General features: G+C 34.9%; 1 protein-coding gene across 1 annotated transcript in view; it reads left to right on the plus strand.

Moving 5' to 3' along the window:
* Positions 1-15,265, plus strand: part of LOC114329458 (facilitated trehalose transporter Tret1-like) — a 197,539-nt gene extending 182,274 nt beyond the window's left edge. The window contains exon 5 of the mRNA XM_028278573.2: positions 14,239-15,265. Coding sequence (XP_028134374.1) covers positions 14,239-15,158 — 920 coding nt within the window. The 3' untranslated portion in view covers positions 15,159-15,265. The remainder of the gene's footprint in view (positions 1-14,238) is intronic.
* Positions 15,266-21,003: the final 5,738 nt, after the last annotated feature.

The following is a 21,003-nucleotide window of genomic DNA, read 5'->3' on the forward strand; positions in this document are numbered from 1 at the left end:
ATTTTTCGGAGAGTGGTTCTACTGTCCCTTTTTATACTGTGACGATACTCTCCGAGGCACCTGTTTTCAAGGATAGGCCTCGCTTAGAGTGTTATGAAAAATTTGATACAAAATCAGCGCAAACTCGTTATTGGTAAATTTTTGGGATCACTGAACACGAGTAGCTTGTCGACAATTGTCTCCGAGGTACAAGATACCCATGAGAAGACTCGTATTCTGGAGTTTTATGGAAATTTTATATAAAATCAGTAGGTCCTTTTGCCTCAGGTGCCTTACATTCCATCTCCGAGTTGATATTCGTATTAACCGACCGGCGACCGCAGAAAAAAACCGTTATAACCTTTTTGCACATATTTTGCATTGAATTTCCACAAAACTCCAGGAGGTGAGGATCGCTATAATTAAGAGATGCCTCAGAGACTATCTCAGATACAATATATGTTTTCAGCGATCCGAAAAACATCTGAGTAACGAGTTAACACTGATTTTGTATCGAATGTGTGTTCGGTGAGTCCAAAATCCCCCGAGTAGTAATATTGAACTCATTTCCGCAAATTATTTGCGAATTACAAATTTATCATTTTTTATCACTTTAAAATGCAATTTTCATTTCGTCATCATCACTTATAACAAAGTTTCCTAATAAGGCGCTCTTAGCCAAGCTGCACACCAAAGAAACATGAAACGAAAAACATGAAACATGAAACGAAAAACATGTTTCATGAAACTAAAACACTGCTAAACAAATCTCAAAGTCCGCCTACCAATGAAACGAGTGTGATTCATGCTCATGACACATTTTTATTTTCGGAGAGTCTCATAAATGGCCGGACGTATATTTGTTTAGCAGTGGTTTATTTCCATGAAACGTAATTTACGTTTCATGTTTCTTTGATGTGCGGCCTGCCTAACGAATCGAATGTAATTACATAATATGTAGTTTCATTGAGATGAAACATTGTCTCGCCTATTGGTATTGACGATAAAAACGCTTTGTCAAAATCCAAACTGTGCAGAAAAATTTTTGTATCAGTCACACTTCTTTATTATAATATAATCGACTTTTATAGGACGTTAACTACAAAATTAAATCGACGCATACTTTTATATTGAGGCCTGGATCCCGCATACCAAAAAAAAAGTTTAAAACAAGCTGAAAATTTGTTAATAGCCTAAATTAACGGTGCCTAGTCGGACAAACTTTGATGTACGGGAACACTGGAACAGGGGAATTTGAATTGTGCAACGTGATTATAATTGTGGAACGTGTCATCCTGACAAGTTTATGACTGTGAAAACTACCAGGTTGTGCTTAAGTTTAGGTATTCAATAGCAAACTTTATATAATATATGAAAAAATGTTTGTCCGACAAATATGTTGGGCATTTTAATAAGTCCGGCAGGTAGAACATATTAAATGACAGGAATTATGTTGGTGGTAAATATCAGTCTGATTTTTGCACCAGAGTTTAATGAAAGGGTAACAAATCAATTGGCAGTTCAGTCCGACAAGATACATAGGACGTTTTCGTAGTCTGAACTTCGAAACCTGTAACCTGTTCCACAATTAAAGCTTTTCCTGTTTCAGTGTTTCCGCACATCAAAGTTTGTCCGACGAGACACCTTTAAGCTATTAATATATTTTCAGCTCGCTATTAATAAGCTATTTTTGGTACGCGGGATCCATGTCTAATTAACATACATCCCAAGCTACAAACACTGCAGCTTTAATTATTTTTTTTAATCTGTATTAAAATTCTATTTTCCGCAAATCGCCAGGAAATTTTGACATTCCTGTCAAAATTTCTTGAAGAAAAAGTCAGGACTTCCTTACTGTAAGGAAATGTCATTTCCTTACTGTAAGGAAATGATATTTCCGTACAGTTGTTAGTGTTCTACATAAATGATAGAAAACACATTGCTTATAAGGAATTAATTTATATTTTGAAAACATCAAGTCATTGCTTATAATGTTGAAGATTTCATCTTTAAACAAAGGTCTAGGAAGTATGCCATTACAACATTTTCTGAGAAAGAACTCGTATTTTTACTCATGCGATAATCCATAAAACGTCTGTATGCATTTTCGTACTTTTCTCTTGATTTCTTTGGCAATAATTCTAATGAAGCAGTATTCACTGCCTCAACCAGCTCTGGAGGAGTCCCAGGAATGGAAATTTCATCATCACTTATCATTTTACTTTCGAGAACACCAGCAATTAAATTTATAAGCGTCAAGTTTGACAATTCAACCTCAATACGTTTCCATAGTAACCCAAGTAATTTTATTAGGAATTTCAAAGCACCATTTATTTGGGAATAAAATTATCGCGTTTTTTTTTAAATCAATCAATATCTGTCGAATTTTAAACGATTTGCGGAAAAATAGTATGTTTACCTCGTAGGAAAAGCCACATTCCTGGACTCTGTGTTGCTAAGTCTCGGCTTGCGCCTCGACTTAGCAATCTTCACAGTCGTCCAGGAATGTTAAGCTTTTCCTACCCGGTAAACAATGTACTATTACTGCTTTAGTTGGTAATAAGTAATAAGTCACAATTTTACTTTGAAATTAAGTCTATTTGACGTTTCGATTTCGACTTCGGAAATCCTAATCAAAATACAAAATATTAATAAATTAAATACATGAATGAAATAATCAGTAATAATTACACGAGAGCGCTAAAATTATCAATTTATATCCCGAGTGACACATTTACGGTTTTAATTTCACGACCCGAAGGGGAGTGAAATTATGTCAAAATGTCACGAGGGAAAAAAAAATCGACAATTTTTAAGAGCTCGAGAGTAATTCGATAAGATTATTTCATGAATAAAACGGTCTTTTTAAATAGTTTTAACTACTATTTTATTGATGTCTTCATCTAAATATTTGCTAAACGTATTGGCTGGTGTTCTCTGTGACAATTTATAAATCATTAATTGTCTTTACATAATGTCACTGAATGTATTTTTGCGTAGCAACGAAGGGCATCTGACGTAGTACTTGCCGACGGGAAATTATCAAAAATTATCAGTAGTAATTGCACAAGAGCTCTGAAATTATTGAATTTTTCCCGAGTGAGGCGAGTGAAATTATGTCAAAGTGTCACGAGAGCAAAAATTCTATATTAATTTCAGAGGTCGAGTGCAATTTGTTGCGATTATTTCATGAATAAAACTGTTCAAAACCAAAATTTTATTGTAATTTATTTATGTAAGTACCATTAAACACATAGTTTTTATAAATATTTGACGATTAAAAGTCATTAATTTTATAATTTTTAAAACATTAATCGTCATTAATGTCACTGAATGTATTTTTTCGTAGCAACGAAGGGCATCTGACGTAATATACTTAACGACGAGAGATTATCAAAAATTATCGATTTAATTCAGATTTCTGTAGTTTTCTATTGGTCAGAATCTCCTATGAATGAAATAATCGCTGTAATTTTTATTTGTATTGGTCAGAATCTCTATGAACGAAATAATCAACAGAAACCTAAAAATTTACGTTATATTGATATGATAGTTTGCCACCTTTAGACGTATCGGAAGAGGTTGGCAACTGCCGCTGTGACAGGAGATTTTTATAAAATTCCCCTGTGACAGTTTGACTCTGATACGTCTGAAGTTGGGAAAATATCAATATAATATAAATTTATAGGTTTTTATTGATAATTTCCCAGCTCTAGGAGTTTCATCTCTTTCTATTACACAACATATTATGTTTTTCGTCTTTTTACCTGATTTTAAAATAAAATTGTGACATATCGCCAACCACAATAATAAATGCCATTAAGATATCACAATAAAATAGCTTCAGAAAAATAACTTATGATATTATATATTTTTATCGCCAACCGTCACTAAAGTCATTCATTATTGTACTCATTTGCCCTCATTTGCGGCAGTAAAGTAACACTTTATTGTACTGAAAGAAGAATTTTACTTTACCTGCCGCGATTAATAAAATTAACCGAGATTGAATGTAAGTGGTCGATGGCAGTAATCGAATGGCGAGTATTTGAGTGAACTTAAAATTTATTTACTTTAATTTTTAAAAATATTATACACTATTCGCGATATTATGAATTACATTTATGTCAAAAAGGAAAACTCTGTAGTATTTTGTAATTATATTCATATAAAATAAATTAAAACTTTACCGATTTAGTAATTATTCAATATTGATATCTATCCATTAAAAATCGAAAGCGGCCATCTTGCAAAAGTTATCTGTCATCCTTATTACTGTCATGAAATTATTATGACGTCTTAAATTTAAAAAGTTTTCTAAATTGTAAATTGTAAGTAAGTGTTAAAACCAATATTTACTTGTTGGTGATAAAATTTTGTATGCACCACGTCAGTAAAGACTCTTTATCGAACTCGTCTGTTATTCGCCTCGCTCGCTATGCTCATAATATTAGACTCGTCCCATAAAGAGTAACTTTACTGTCTTTGTACGTAAATAACTATTACTTTATCCAGAAGTACATATTTTCCAATATACAGGGTGTAACAAAAATGCAGGTCATAAATTAAAGTACATATTCTGGGACCAAAAATAGTTCGAATGAACCTAACTTACCTTAGTACAAATATGCACATAAAAAAAGTTACAGCCCTTTGAAATTACAAAATGAAAATCGATTTTCTCGAATATATCGAAAACTATTAGAGATTTTTTATTGAAAATGGACAGGTGGCATTCTTATGGCAGGGACATCTTAAAGAAAAATTATAGTGAAATTTGTACAGCCCCTAAAAATTTTATGGGGTTTTGTTCCCTTAAACCACCCCAAACTTTTATGTACGTGCCAATTAAATTATTATTGTGGTAGCATTCGTTAAATTCACTATTTACAAAACTTTTGTGCCTCCTAGTATTTTTTCGATAATGCAGTTTTTATCGAGATGCGGCTTCTTCTTTAATATGTTTATATAAAAAATTTATGGGGGTTTTGTGCCTTTTAACCCCCCAAAGGGTTGTGTACGTTCTGAGTAAACTATTACTGCGGTACCATTAGTTAAACACAGTATTTTTAAAACTTTTTTGTCTCTTTGTATTTCTTCGATAAGGCACCTTTTATCCAGATGTGGCTTCTTTCTTAATATGGTTCAAAATGTACCTAAAAATGTAAATCATAAATAAATTTTCATATTATTACCAAGTCTCCATAATCGTACTTAACCATATACAAATATGTGGTGGATTTGACAAATATTCAAAATATCTCGATAAAAACTGACTTTTCTAAAAAGTACTAAAGGCAAAAAAGTTTTTAAAACATTGTGTTTAACTAATGGTACTACAAAAATAATCAAATTGAAACGTACACAAAAGTTTGGGGTGGTTGAAAGGAACAAAACCTTGGTTTGGGGTGGTTGAAAGGGCTGTAACTTTTTTTGTGTGCATATTTGTACTAAGGTAAGTTAGGTTCAATCGAACTATTTTTGGTCCCAGAATATGTGACTAAATTTATGACCAGTATTTTTGTTACACCCTGTATATGGTGTCCCAAAAGTAGCGGGACGGTCGAACATTTCGCGAAATGAACATCGTAGGTATTGAAAAACTGATAAATACATGTTCAACATTTTTCAAAAGTCTATCGAATGACACTAAACACGACCCCCACTACACCCCCTAGGAGAGTAACTTTAAAATCTTAAATCGAAACCGCCAAATTTGATTGCAGATTTGTATTCCTTACCTAAATATTATAAACTTCTGTTCGAGACATTTTTTTCCAAATGTTGATAAAAAACGATTTATCGTGACACCATAGCCTGTAAATTGTACAAATGGTGTAGTGTCTCGAGAAATATACTTCCAAATGAAAAACTAAAAAATAGGTGTTTAATATTTTTCAAAAACATATCGAATGACACCTGGACACGACCCACACTCCACACCCTGGAAGCTAGGTGGGGGTAAATTTAAAATCTTAATTAGGAACCCCTGTTTTTTATTGCAGTTTTGGATTCCATATGAAAGAATAAGTAGCATCTGTTCGAAACAGTTTTTAGAATTGTTGATAGATGGCGCTAATAAATCGTATTTTCCAATTATAGCATCACCTATTAACAATTCTAAAAAATATTTCGAATAAATGTTACTTATTTTTTATGAGGAATCCAAATCTGCAATAAAAACGGAGGTTCCTATTTAAGATTTTAAAGTTACCTCTAACTTTACCTTCGGGGTGGCGTGGAGTGGGGGTTGTGTTTGGTGTCACTTAAAGGTTTAAACTCACTAAGGTACTTTTTAAAAAGACCCTTTATTAACTTTTACAAATATACTTCACTTTTAATTGATCGAAAATAACTGAAATTAATTACAATGATATTACTTTTATATAAAATCAAAATGCTGAATATAAAAGGTAAAACTGCTGATTGCGATCGCTGACCTCTGGGGTTATTGCACCATAATTTCTCCATCCCCTTGAGAAGTTTTGTGAGGGATGAACAAAACTGAAGGCGTTGGTTCCAGATCGGCTGCATCCTCTTCTTCTTCGTCTTCTTCCATTTTCTCCTTTTTCCATAACTCTCGTAATTTGTAAACCAAGAGAATGATAAGGGCAATTACCAAGAAATATATTGGTGGTGTCCACAGATGAGAATGGTCCATTGTTGTCAGGGACACGGGTTGGAGTCTTTCTTCTTCGGTTGAGAGTTTATGCAGTTCATCTAATTGGATTCTGTCTAACGTTAGAGGTTCTTTAGAGGTTAAAAGTTCTTCTTTTACTGCTGCTTTGGAGTTGATGTAAACTTCGTTGTTGGTTCTGAACCCGCATCCTGGGGGTAGTTCTATCAGGAATGTTCCTTCTAGTACTTTAATTTTGGAAGCAGAACAGTGGGTGGAAATTTTAGTAGCTTTTGGAAAAACAGCAATATAGTGGGCTTCAGATAATTTTTGGATAATTGTTGTGCTAATTGTGATCGGCACGTTTTGACATTGAGCGGCGTCGTTGGATAATTTTAGGATTTGATTTATGCAGTCATCGGTTTCTGTATTTTATTGTGGGAACTTCTCTGGACAGATGAATTTCTTCGGTTCGCTTTTTCTGCATGGTAGGTCCATGTATTGGAAAAGTTCCGAATTAGAAACTAAATATGGCCCAGGTGGGATAATTATTGTATTGATGGTGGGAAGTGAATATAAATGAAAATGTGTAAATACTTTGGAATGAAGAATGGGGAAATTTAAGATAAAGACTAGAGAATGGTTGGAATAGTAACCATCTACTTCTACTATCTCGTAGTATTTCATCAGATCTTCTTCTTGGAGGTATGGTAGCTGAGAAGCTGGATGATGTTCTAGCATCTTCTGGATGGTCCATCTGATTTCGTCTGGTTTTATAAGTCCATTGTGAAGAGTTTTGATTTTTGCAAACGTAATTGCTGTCTGTAAGTCATCTAATATTTGTATTATAGTTTGTAAGGCTAAATTCATCTGGTCTAGAACGTTTCGAACTTGCATGTAGTGGTTGAAATCAAAGACGAATTGGTTTAAATCCGTTCTGATTCTATTGGTTTCTGCTGCTATTATCTCTTGATTGTGGGTTAGCAACGTTACTGTCTCATTATAGTTGTTCATTATTTTCTTATTAAGGCTTAATTGGTTGTTCATGTTGTTAATAATATTCTGTTGATTAAGTTCAAGTGTCTGAATTGCAGCATCATATCTTACTGCATCTTCTTGATCTAAGTTTCCTGATATGGATTTTATAATACTTCCTAAGCCATTGATAAGACCTCTTTTATTTCTGATTGCTGGATAGATTGAGTCGAGTTTCTCTTGGGCTGTTTTGAGGAGATATTGCAATGTTTGGTCGAAGTTCTGTAGACTGTCGAAGTAGGGTTGGCTGAGTCCATTTTCTATAGCTATGGTTGTAGTTTGATATTGAGACTCTAATGTTTCGATTTCTTGTGCTATTGGTTCTAATTGGAAATAGTGGATGAAATCGTGAGTGCTAGTTTGGATTTTGGCTTCTCCGATCTTAACAGGAGAGATCCCTGGATTGTCTCGAAGGTCCTGGATCTTCAATTCTTGGGCTGTTACTGAGATACATCTGTAAAGTATTTTTGGGGTTAGTTTTCATTGGTGGTAGATGTTTAATGTTCTTCTTGTGCACCGTATTATCTTGGGTATCAATAGTAACAGGATTGTTATTTTGACTATTTTAGATGAAAATCTGGGGAGCAATTTCTTTCGTTTTACTGTTTTTCGAGTGTAGATTTTCGTGCTTGGTTTATATGTTATAGGTGAGTGTCGTTTTTCGTTCAATTTTTCAATATTTTTCTGTTTGCTGTCTTGCAATTTCTCATTTATTTCTTTATACATCTCTTTTGTTTTCAATCTGTGCTCCTGTGTGTAATTATTTATAAGTGTTCTGTTAATGTCAATGTCGAATGGATCTTGGGCATCCATGTGACCATTGAGAACGTTGATGGGCTTCTGTTTGGTAGCTGAGTGGATAGAGTTGTTACATGCCATAATGGCGTAAAGCATCTGATCTTTTATGTTAAGTGTTTTCTTTTTTTCTTTTAATATTCGAAGATGCTCTGTGATTGTGGAGTGAAAGCGCTCGACCATTCCATTGGATTGCGGGTTATCAGGTGCTGTGTAGTGGATTAGAATCTTGTGAGTGTCCACGAATTCTTGAACGAGTCCATTTTTAAATTCGGTTCCACTGTCCGAAATTATCATATGTGGTAGTCCATGATGTGTGATGAATAACAGAAATGCGTTTAAAATGTTGATAGCGTTTGATCCTTCTATTGGGTATGCTTGTCCGTATTTTGAAAATGCGTCGATGATGGTAAGGCATTTTTGTCCTGCTGCTTGGAATGTGTCTACGTGAACAATTTCCAGTGGTTTCGTTGGTGTTGGGGTTAACATAAACTTCGGTTTTTCGGGATTTCTGTCGTATTTGTTTGTTTGACAAGTATCGCAGAGATTAATGTATTCTTCTATGTCCTTTTTCAACGTTGGCCAATAATAGTGTTTTCTGATTTGAATTTCTGTTTCGTTAATTCCTCTATGGTTTGTTTTTCCTTCATGATAATCTTGTAAGATGGTTTTCTGTCTCTCTGTTCTGTTTATATCTTCTAGGAGGTTGTTGAATTTGACAAGATCAAATTCAGAATTCTTGAATGTTTCACGAAGTATGTTGCAGACAGTCTGGTAGAGTTCATCAGTTTCGAATAGGATGGCGTATTTATTTTTTGTGTCAACGCAATTTTTGAAGAAGTTGAAAATATCATTTTTCAGGTCGCTTTTGTCGAGTTGGACGTGCATTCTTTTCTTTGTTACGAAGCACTGTTCTGTTATGGGTTTTGCAGGATTGTAGTTTACCAATTTGAATATGATTTGATTGTTGTAACAGTTCAATGGTCTTTCGCTGATTGGAATTCCGAGTGTTGGGTTTTCTTCTTTAGAATGCTGGGTACTATCTGTGTTGTTGCTTTGTTGATATAGAGACTTTCTGGCTGACTTTCAATTTTTTGATTTTGTTCCTGAAGAATTTCATCTATTACTTTTATTTCTTCTGCAGTTAGGCCGGATGTTTGTTTTTCTTTAATAATTTCTTCTAAGTCATCCATAGGAATTACTTCGTCTGGATCGCATACTGAACTTGAGTGGTTGACCATGGATATGTCGTCATCTTCTTTTCTGGATAATAGGCTGATTATTTCTTCCATGTGCTCATCAACGGTGTTCATTTCTTTAGTGTGGATTTCAATAAGGGATAATTCATCAGCGTTGGTGTTGAATTTTCCTTTTTTGTATATGACTTCGTAGTCGAATTCTTCAAGTTTAACCTCCATCTAACAAATTTTGAGTTCGGATCTTTTAGAGAAAATAGCCATTGAAGTGGTCGATGATCGGAGAGGATTTTGAACTTTCTTCCAAATAAATAAGGTCGAAAATATTTAGTAGCCCATACGACTGCAAGCATTTCCTTTTCAATAGGGGAATATTTGAGCTCTATTTCGTTCAGTGTTCGTGATACATATGCGATGGGTTTATCTTGTCCTACAGGACCCTGTGACAGGATAGCACCTATAGCAAAGTTGCTTGCATCTGTGGTGAGGTTGAAAGGCTGCGTAAAATCCGGGTATTGTAAAAGTGGTTCGTTGGTTAGCAGGTTCTTGCAGATTTTGATACAGTGGAGGAATTATTCAGTGTGTTCTATCTTGGCATCTTTCTTCAAGCATGAGGTGAGAGGCTTTGTTATTTTTGCGAAATCCTTGATGAACTTCCTGTAATAGCCAAGTAGTCCGAGAAATCCTCTAATCTCTTTTGCTGTCCTTGGTATGGGATAGTCTATGATGGCTTTAATTTTGCTTGGATTTGGCTTTATTCCTTCAGGAGTTACGACATGACCCAAAAATTCGACTTCCTTTTTCAGAAATTCGCATTTATCTATCTGTATCTTGAACTTTGTTTCTCGTAGTCTCTCGAAGATTTTCTTAAGGTTGACCATGTGTTCCTGGAGTGAGGTTGAGTATACGATAATGTCATCCATGTATACTAAGCAGATGTCTCCTACAAATCCTTTAAGCACGTTGTCCATTATCCTCTGGAATGTAGCTGGTGCATTCTTCAATCCAAAAGGCATTCTGAGATATTCGTAGTGGCCATTTTCAACGTTAAATGCTGTTTTCTGTATATCTTCCTCTGCCATTTCTATCTGGTGAAATCCACTGGCTAGATCAAGGGTGGAAAAATATTGATAGCGTCCCTGTTTATCGAGGATGTCCGTGATATTTGGGATTGGGTATCTATCATCTATCGTCTTCTCATTCAACTTCCTATAATCGACTACGATTCTCCATTTGATTTTTCCTGAGGCGTCTGGTTTTTTTGCCACGACCCGGATGGGCGACGACCAGGGCGACTGACTTGGTCTGATGATGCCTTGGTCCAGCATTGATGTTATCTGCTTGTTAACTTCTTCTCGATGGACATGTGGATATCGATATGATTTTGTGAAAACTGGGACTTCATCTGTTGTTCTTATATGGTGTTTTATTTGATTTGTAAATGTTAAAGTCTCATCAGGATTATGGAATATGTCTGCAAATTTCTACATAAACGTCTGATATGCATCTCCTCTTCTGGATTTAGATGATCTGTTCTGATGAGGGGATCAATGTCTATTAGTGTTTCTGTTTCCATAGGAATGATGTCCGAAGTGTACAGATGGTATTCATGAAGATCTATTGGATTGCTCTTAACAAGATCGGTGAGTGCTACTTGAATAGGTTCATCGGTGTTGTTGATCATTTCGGTCCAGGCTAGTTGATTGCAGGCTTCGCTGAGAGTTTCTCTTAAAATCGCCCCCTGTATTTCTTGTTTCGGTATAAGTATGGTGCCTTTTGTTTGTTTCACTGGAAGTCGTACTTGTGTGATTGTTCTGTGTTCTAATTGAATTGTATAAAACTGTGTCTTATTGGTTTCATAATAAAAGATAGGGAGAAATGAATGTGCCGTAGTTAGTGTGGATGCTGGGAAATTAAGATGTGCTTGTAGAAGTTTTAAGTTATCAAGGCCTATAAGACCATCAAATGTTTTATGAAATTTAAAAAGGTAAAATTTTAGGTTAATATTAGAATTAAATTCAGGGAAGATGGGAATTTCGGCACAATATTCTTGCGAATGGTTTTGAAATATTGAACTGACTACAAACGGTTCGTGCTTGATGAAATTTTTATTAATTTTAAAGCAATTTCGGGGTTAAGAAATGATTTGGTTGCCCCTGTATCAACAAGAAGTTTGAGTGGGGGATTTTGGATTTTGATATATGGAAGTTCTTTTTTGTCTGAATAAGAATTGAGTTCGACTACGTTTCTTCGTTTTCCTCTTGGGGTTTTGGAAAATTTACATCTTTTTCCTCCTCGTATTGGGTATTCTGGTAGTCTTCTACGTGGTAGTCATCCGAATATGTGTCCTGATTTGGGTAGTAATATGCCTGTTCTCCATAGTAGGCATTGGTGTCGTTTTCGTCTTGCTGTTCAATATTAAACAGCTCTTCTACGATGATATTTGAAGCGTATTGTTGCTGTGGCTGTGGTCTAAAATTTCTGAAGCTTTGTTCTCTGTTAAATCCTGTTTGGCGTGTGCATACAGACATCGGTGTTGGCTTGTATTGTTGCGGTGGTTTGCTTGCCCATGGGTTAGGTCTTGGAGGTTGTGTATTTGTTATGGCTTGTTGTTTCTGTGGTTGGAATCGATCGGGTTGTATTGGCTATCTTGGATTAAATGTGGACTGTTGTGGTCGTGACGGTCCTGGATTATTTCCAAAAAATGGTTGATGTAACTGGGGCCTGGGCATGGGTTGTTGTCATTGTGGTGCTGTTACGAACTGCGGCTGTCTCTGGGGTTGTATGTGAGTAGTTTTATTTGGCAATGAGAAATTGGTTCTTTGTAAGTATCTCATATTGTTCTCTTCTTGGATAAATCGGAGAGCGACAGCGAGGCTTGTAGGCCTCATTGATCGTATGGTTGATCCTATTGGTTCCCTTAATCCTGCTAGGAATGTAGTTAGGGCTTGTTGTTGAAAGAATGTCTTTTTGCTTGCTTTTACAGCTTCATTATCGTTATGGAGTTCGATATGATTTGAAATTGTGTTTAAAAGTGTCATTACTTTTTCATGAAATTGTTGGGGAGACTCATTGGGCCTTTGCTTCAAGTTTACCATATCTCGTGTGAGTGAATTTTCATTGCGTTGGTCGGCAAAATTTTGTATTAGCGTGGTCCTTATTGTGTTCCAGTCTTTACACCCATATACAGAAATGACTTCTCGAGCACGTCCTTTAATTTTATTCATTACGCCTCGAGTCAACATATGATTTTGAAAGCTTTCGGGATTAGCACGATCCCAGAAATGATCAAGAACCATTGTAGTAACTTCAATGAAGTTATGCAGTTCGTTAGGGTTTCCATCGTAATCAGGTACGACAAATAGATGTTTATTGACATCAAAAACAAGAGCGGGAGCGGGTGCCACGGCCATAATATCTAATTGACTAGCGGGAGCAGGAGTAATAATTATGGCTGGTATATCTAAGCTTATTGGAGTATTATTTGAAGAATTATTGTTAGCTTTTAAACTAAATTGAGCAACTGAGTTATTTTGCGAAATAGAAGCAGCACCAGGTTCGACAATCGATTCACTGATAGTTGCAAGAGAATTACTAATTTTAAGCGATGAAATTTGTAAAGCAATTAAATTAGGATTAGAAAAAATATTAAATTTGCTTACAGATAGAAGATTATGCTTTGGTGCATTTCTTCTCGAAGGAACTGGCTTCTTTTCTGCTTTCTTCTTATCGTCTTTCGGCATATAAATGGATTTTTACACTTTGACACTGGTCTTCCGTAGACTTCTGGGGTTTAACGGCTGTGGTTTTCCCTGGAAGTTGGTTCGTAGCGGGTAAACGTTTAAAAACGACGAGGATCACTAAAGGACTCTCCCACTTATCTTACTGCACTGTGCCACTTAAAGGTTTAAACTCACTTAGGTACTTTTTAAAAAGACCCTTTATTAACTTTTACAAATATACTTCACTTTTAATTGATCGAAAATAACTGAAATTAATTACAATGATATTACTTTTATATAAAATCAAAATGCTGAATATAAAAGGTAAAAGTGCTGATTGCGATCGCTGACCTCTGGGGTTATTGCACCATAATTTGTCATTCGATAGGTTTTAAAAAAATATTAACCACATGTTTCTTCGTTTTTCATTTGGAAGTGTATTTTTTGAGATATTAGACAATGTCTATAATTTAACAATGGTGTTACGATAAATCGTTTTTGCCTATTATAGCATCATCTATCTACAATTCGAAAATGTGTCTAAAATAAAAGTTGCTTATTTTTACGTAAGGAATCGAAATCTGTAATAAAAATGGGTGTTTCCATTTAAGACTTTAAAATCCCCCCCCCCCCCCCTCCCAACTCCAGAGGGTGGAGTGGAGGGTCGTATTTAGTGTCGTTCGCTTTTTGAAATATATTGAAAAGCTATTTTTCAGTTTTTTGATCCGATAATCATTTCGCAAGATATTTGACCGTCCAACTACCTTTGGGACACCCTGTATAATTATTCTATGACCTATCCCGAAGTACTTTCCGCTTATTTGGTGCCATATTTTTATTACTCGTTAATTTAGCATTACTATTTTATGTTTAATGTATCTATTGCTTTTTTCAGGTCTCTTCCTAGCCCATCTAATAGGAACATTCTTGTCTTGGCAAAACACAGCCTTGGTTTGTTCACTGTTGCCTCTGCTGAGCCAAATTTTAATGTTCTTCACACCAGAATCGCCATCTTGGCTTGCTGGTAGGAATAAATTAGAAGAAGCGGAACGTGTTTTCTACTGGTGCAGAGGAACAACTGATGAGACTAAAAAGGAACTGGAAGTAATTGTTGATCGCCACGCACCAGCTCATAAAACACAAAAGTTTTTCAATGAGGTTTTAAAAGAGTTTTTATTACCGGAGTTTTTAAAACCTTTGGGGATTATTACCGTCTACATAATAGCTAACCAGTGGGTTGGAATCAATGCCATAAGTTTTTATTCCGTTAATATAATGAAGGATATAGTAGGTGGTGGTATAAATGAATACCTTGCAACTCTTATCGTAGATATAATGAGACTCGTGATGTCAACAGTTGCATGTGTTTTACTAAGAACCGTAAAAAGACGACCACTTGCATTAATTAGTGGAATTGGTACCTTCACCACTCTTGTAGCACTCTCATTGTACACTTATTTTGTTAGAATATATCCTCAAATATCTTCAGGGTACATTCCGTTGCTCTGCTTAGTTTTATACATAGTTTTCGTTACAATTGGTTTTGTTCCTTTGCCATGGGCAATGATGGCTGAGCTCTATCCTCTAAGACATAGAAGTATAGGTAGTGGTTTCTCCTCATTCATGGCCTTTCTAGCGTTCTTTTCTGTAGTTAAGAGCGTTCCAAGTATGTTTGAGATGTACGGTTCTCATGGTACATTCTGTATTTTTAGTCTAGTGGCTTTCTTTGGAAGCACATTTGTTTATTTCTATCTACCAGAAACTAAGGGAAGACCTTTACATGAGATTGAGGATTCTTTTAAAAATAAAAAATAACAGATTAATTCGTTAATCTTTTTGAAATCTGTGATTCGGGAGCATACTCCGTTAGATATTTAAGTTTTACTACAGTATTTTTAGTTTATTATTAGAAATAAAATACTAGAAATAGAATATTTTGTTTTTTATTTTCGACGATTACAATTAATATTATTGTTCAACTATTATATAGGGTGTCCCAAAAGTAGTGGAACGGTCGAATATTTCTCGAACTAAACATTGGATCGAAAAACTGAAAAATACGTATTCAGTCATTTTTAAAAATCTATCCAATGACACCAAACACCAACCCCCACTACACCCCCTGGAGGTGGGGTGGGGGTAACTTTAAAATCTCAAATGGAAAGCCTTAGTTTTTCTTGCAGATTTGGATTCGTTACGTAAAAGTAAGCAACTTTTTTCAATACATTTTTTCGAACTGTGGATAGATGGCGCTATAATTGGGAAAAACGATTTATCCTGATACCATAGGTAAATTATAGAAACGGTCTAATATCTCGAGAAATACACTTCCAAATGAGAAACCAAAAAACAGGTTTTAAATATTTTTCGAAAACATCGACAAACACCAAAAATTACCCTCCAACCCACCCCCTGGAGACGGGGGGGGGGGGGGGGGGTAAATTTAAAATCTTAAATAGCAACCCCCACCCACTTTTTATTGCAGATTCGAATTCGTCATGAAAAATTAAGCAACATTTATTCGAAACATTTTTTAAAATTGCTGATAGATGGCGCTGATAAATCGTATTTTTCCAATTAAAGCGCCATCTATCAACAATTTTAAAAAATGTTTCGAATAAATGTTCCTTAATTTTTCATGACGAATCCGAATCTGTAATAAAAAGTGGGGGTTGCTATTTAAGATTTTAAAGTTATCCCCCACCCCACCTCCAGGGGGTGGGTTGGAAGGTCATGTTTAGTGTTATTCGATAGGTTTTAGAAAAGTATTAAAAACTTTTTTTTTTGGTTTCTTATTTGGAAGTGTATTTCTCGAGATATTAGACTGTTTCTACAATTTACATATGGTATCAGGATAAATCGTTTTTCTCAATTATAGCGCCATCTATTCACAGTTCGAAAAAATGTCTTGAATAAAAGTTACTTACTTTTACGTAACGAATCCAAATCTGCAAGAAAAACTAAGGCTTTACGTTTGATATTTTAAAGTTACCCTCCACCCCACCTCCAGGGGTGTAGTGGGGGTTGTTGTTTGATGTCATTGGATAGATTTTTGAAAATTATTGAACAAGTATTTTTCAGTTTTTCGATCCGATGTTTAGTTCGCGAAATATTCGACTGTTCCACTACTTTTGGGACACCCTGTATATATCTACACAACATCACTATTCATATTATTGCATTTATGCCTAGTTGCACCAACAGATCTTAAGCTCCAGCTTAGCTAAGCTTAGCTTACACTGGGCCACACTATGTATCAACTAATACTGTTGATTATCGCATTATTTGCATAATAAATTTGTCAAATAATGCGACAATTAACGGCATTGGACGCTACTGTGGCGCCAGCATAAGGATTTAAATTTATATTTAAGCTTAAGGTATGTCTTAAACTGAATATCTGTTGGTGCAACTAGTCATTAATATTATACAATATGCTGACGATTTCTGTTTGTACACACAACACTAGAAATATCAGCAGTCCACTCAGAAATTGTTTTTTTAAAATGATTTTGAATTATCATGCAGTTTAAAAAAAATTGTAAATTACTATTTAGTACGGGATCCGAATATGAGGTCGAAATGTACCCATCTGCTTGCTGGATGAAACACTTTTTTTATTAAATTTCATACATAGACAAACACGACTAGCATGGGTTGCCTATCAAAATCGTGTCATAGCTATCTTTAAGGGGGGGGGCGTACGGGTTGAAATCAATATTTTAAGTACATTTTTGTAAGTTTTTTTTTTTGAAAGTATGAGAGAATAAATTTATTTTTAAATTTAATAAGCATGCAAATTAAGTATACTTCAAAGAATATTCAAAAAAAAATTCAAGAAAAAATATTGAAAAATCTTCTTCTTCAGGTGCCGTCCTCGTTCCGAAGTTTGGCTATCATCAAGGCTATGCGTATTTTTGATACCGTAGATCTAAATAATTGGCAGCTGATGCACTTGTACCAATCTCTTAAATTCTTCAACCATGAATGTTTTCTTCTGCCAATGGATCTTTTACCTATTATTTTTCCCTGAATAATTAATTGTAGTAGCTGGTACTTTTGTCCCCTCATTATATGTCCCAAGTATTGCAGTTTGCGCTTTTTAATAGTAAGCGCAAGTTCTTTTTCTTTCTGCATCCTTCGCAACACTTCCATGTTGGTCACTCTCTCTGTCCACGATATTCTCAGTATCCTGCGGTACATCCACATCTCGAATGCTTCTATTTTCCTTGTATCGATCTTTTTCAGTGTCCAAGCTTCCATTCCATAGAAAAGAACTGATAGCACGTAACATCTCATCAGGCGAATTTTAAGATTTAAACTTAGCTCTCTTCCGCATAAAACTGTTTTCATTTTGGTAAAAGTAGCTCTAGCTTTTTCTATTCTGATCTTGATTTCTTCAGAGTTGTCGTTGTTTTCATTAATCACAGTTCCCAGGTAATTATATTTTCTAACACGCTCAATTCTTTGATCATATTAGAGTAGAACGGGAAACAACCGAGGAACTCGAGATCAAAAATGTCAGAAAAATTTTGTGGAGATTTCGACACCATCATTCTTTTTGTTTTTTTGATGTTAAGTGATAAACCGAACTTTTCGCTGCACTCTACTATTCTGTTTATCAGTGTTTGGAGATCTTCCGGGGTTTCTGCTATTAATACTGTGTCATCAGCGTATCTCAAATTGTTTATTAAAGTGCCATTTATTTTAACTCCTATATCTTGGTCAGCAAGGGCTCTGTTTATAATATCTTCTGAATATAAGTTAAACAAGGTTGGTGAAAGTATGCATCCCTGCCTTACGCCTTTTTTGATCTCGAGTTCCTCGGTTGTTTCCCGTTCTACTCTAATATTCGCCTTCTGGTAATAGTAAATATTGAAAATAATTCTGAGGTCCCTTTTATCCAAGTTTTTCTCTACCAACAGTCTCATCAGGTGTTCGTGGCGAACTTTATCGAACGCCTTGTTGTAGTCAATAAAGCACATATATATATCCTGGTTAACATCCAGGCATCTTTGGCACATGATATTAAGTGCAAATAGTGCTTCCCTTGTTCCAAGCCCGTTTCGAAACCCGAACTGAGTATCACTGATGTCAGCGTCTAGTTTTTTGTGAATTCTTGTATGTATCACTTTAAGAAATACTTTTAGTGTGTGTCCCATTAAGCTTATTATGCGATGGTCGGTGCACAGTTTTGCGTTTGTTTTCTTTGGAATAGTCACAAAAGTTGACAGAAGCCATTCCTTAGGTATTTCTCCCGTTTTATAAATGTAGTTAAAGAGGTCAACCAAAACATTTACTGTTTCATCTTCCACAAGCTTAAGAAGTTCCGATGGAAGTCCATCTGGACCCGATGATTTGTCATTTTTCATTGTTTTTATAGCATATAGTATTTCTTCTTTAGAGATTTTTGGTCCTTCCTCACCTTGTATGTTACCAATATCATGATCCTCTCTTTCATCGGCAAAGAGTTCTTCTATATAATTCTTCCAGGTCGTAAGCTTTTCTTGTAGGTCAGTTATTATTTGTCCATTTGCGTTGTATAGCACATTGGGATGCTTCCTTTTTTGTATACCTGCCAATTCTTTTACCTTTTTATGTAGGTTAAACGTATCATGTTTTAATTGCAGTTCTTCAATTTCTTCACATTTTCTTTTGTAAAAGTTTTCTTTCGCTGACCTTATTTCATCTCTAATTTGCTTGTGTATCTCGTTGTATTTTTGTTTGCATTTTCCCTTAAACTGTCTTCGTTCCTCCATGAGACTTAAAATTTTCTCTGCCATCCATTCTTGTCTTTTTGTCGTATTTCCTCTGCTAAGGATATTCTGAGCGGGTTTTATTAGGGCTTCTTTTAAGTCTTGCCACTTGTTTTCCACGTGCGTGTTTGGTTCCTTTGTAGACAACATTCTTAGGTTACCATTTATCTGTTTTTTGATTGAAAAATAAGCCTTGGTAAACGGTGGTAAACGGTGGCAAATTTTTAACGACACCTCAAAAAACAATGAATTTTGCGGTAGACATCAGAATTTATCATTGGATCATGGTAGACAAAAAATTCAAATATATTTTATTAGCTTATAAGTTTTTTGAGGTAACGCTGTCAAGTTTCTTTTAGCTTTAATGGTCTTTGACTTTTTAGTATCACTCACGATTTTTTCAAAAGTCAAAACCACGAATTTTTTCACAGTAAAAAGGGTGAAAATCAACATATTTATTATTGGTAAACAAAATATAAGCACAAAACAAAAAATATCTCGACAGTGTTACCTCAAGGAATGTCTAAAGGAAATATGTTTAAAATTCCAGGTGAGTTGGTCATGTAGTTTTTGAGTTACAATGTCTACGGCTTTGAAAAAAAAGTTTTGAGAAAAACGCTTTTAAAGTATTGTCAACTTTTATTTTCAATTTTTTTTTGTCTGTCCAATCGTAAAGTGATGCACACCGGAATATGTTTTTAAATCGCGGGGTAATTTACAAAAGAAAATGAGAACAGCGCTGCTGTTGACCGTTTCTCACTACGCTCAAGCGCGCTGGCGCGAATTTGCTGCAAAGCGAGTCGAAGGTAGGAATATAGTGTTGAATATCCCTACCTTCGACTCGCTTTGCAGCAGGTTCGCGTCAGCACGCTGGAACGTAATGAACAACGGTCAACAGCTGTTCTCATTTTCTTTTGTAAATTACTCCGCGATTCAAAAATTATTTGTGTGTATCATTTTACGATTTGACAGATGAAAGAGAAATTGAAAATAAAAGTTGACAATACTTTAAATGCTTTTTTCTCAAAACTGCTTTTTTCAAAGACTGTAGACATTGTAACTCAGAAACTACTTGACCGACCCACCTGGAATTTTGTATATAGGTATTTTCTTTAGACATTCCTTGAGATTCCGCTGTCGATATATTTTTTATGCCTATTTTTTTATTTAACAATAATAAAGATGTTGATTTTCGTCCTTTTTTGTGCAAAAAGTTTCGTTGTTTTGATTTCTGAGTGATATCAAAAAGTCAAAATGGTAGGGTAGCCCAAGCGGGGATTTTTGCAGTAACTCGAGCGCGTCAGATTATCATATGGGGAGAAACCTGGTACCCTGTAGATGTACCTGTACCATATATTGGCTCTAATCACAGGGGAGTTCCTTAAGGGCCTTAAAGTTCCTTAAAGAAAAATCTATCCTTAAAAAAACTCGAAATCGTCAGATTAAGATAAGGTAAGTTAAGTACATGCAGAACAGTGTATATTTCAAAATTCTGACTAAATAAATCAGATTAAATTAAATTATTAGAATAATTTTTTTACTTAGCAACAACATTTTTGTTTAATTTAGTAATATTTTGTATTTTGATAACGACGTCCGAGGTGGAAGTCAAAACGTCAATAAAATCATTTTTTAAGTTAAATTGTGGCTTATTTCTAACTTAGAATAGTAATTTACATAATTGTCACAAAGAAATAGCTTCAGAACAATATTAAAAATAATTTTTAAACAATTTTTGACGCTCTTTTCGACCTACCAGCATGAAAATTTTTTAAAAAGGCTCCTTTATGAGTAATATTGTGCAAAAAAGCCAAATCAGAATATTTTTTCTAGCGGATGCACAGTGGCTTCCTAGAGTAAATTGTTTCATTAAAATTTGACAAGAGAATCAAATAACTGTTAAT

This window comes from Diabrotica virgifera, chromosome 3 (assembly GCF_917563875.1).
Source record: "Diabrotica virgifera virgifera chromosome 3, PGI_DIABVI_V3a".
NCBI classification, from domain to species: Eukaryota; Metazoa; Arthropoda; class Insecta; order Coleoptera; family Chrysomelidae; genus Diabrotica; species Diabrotica virgifera.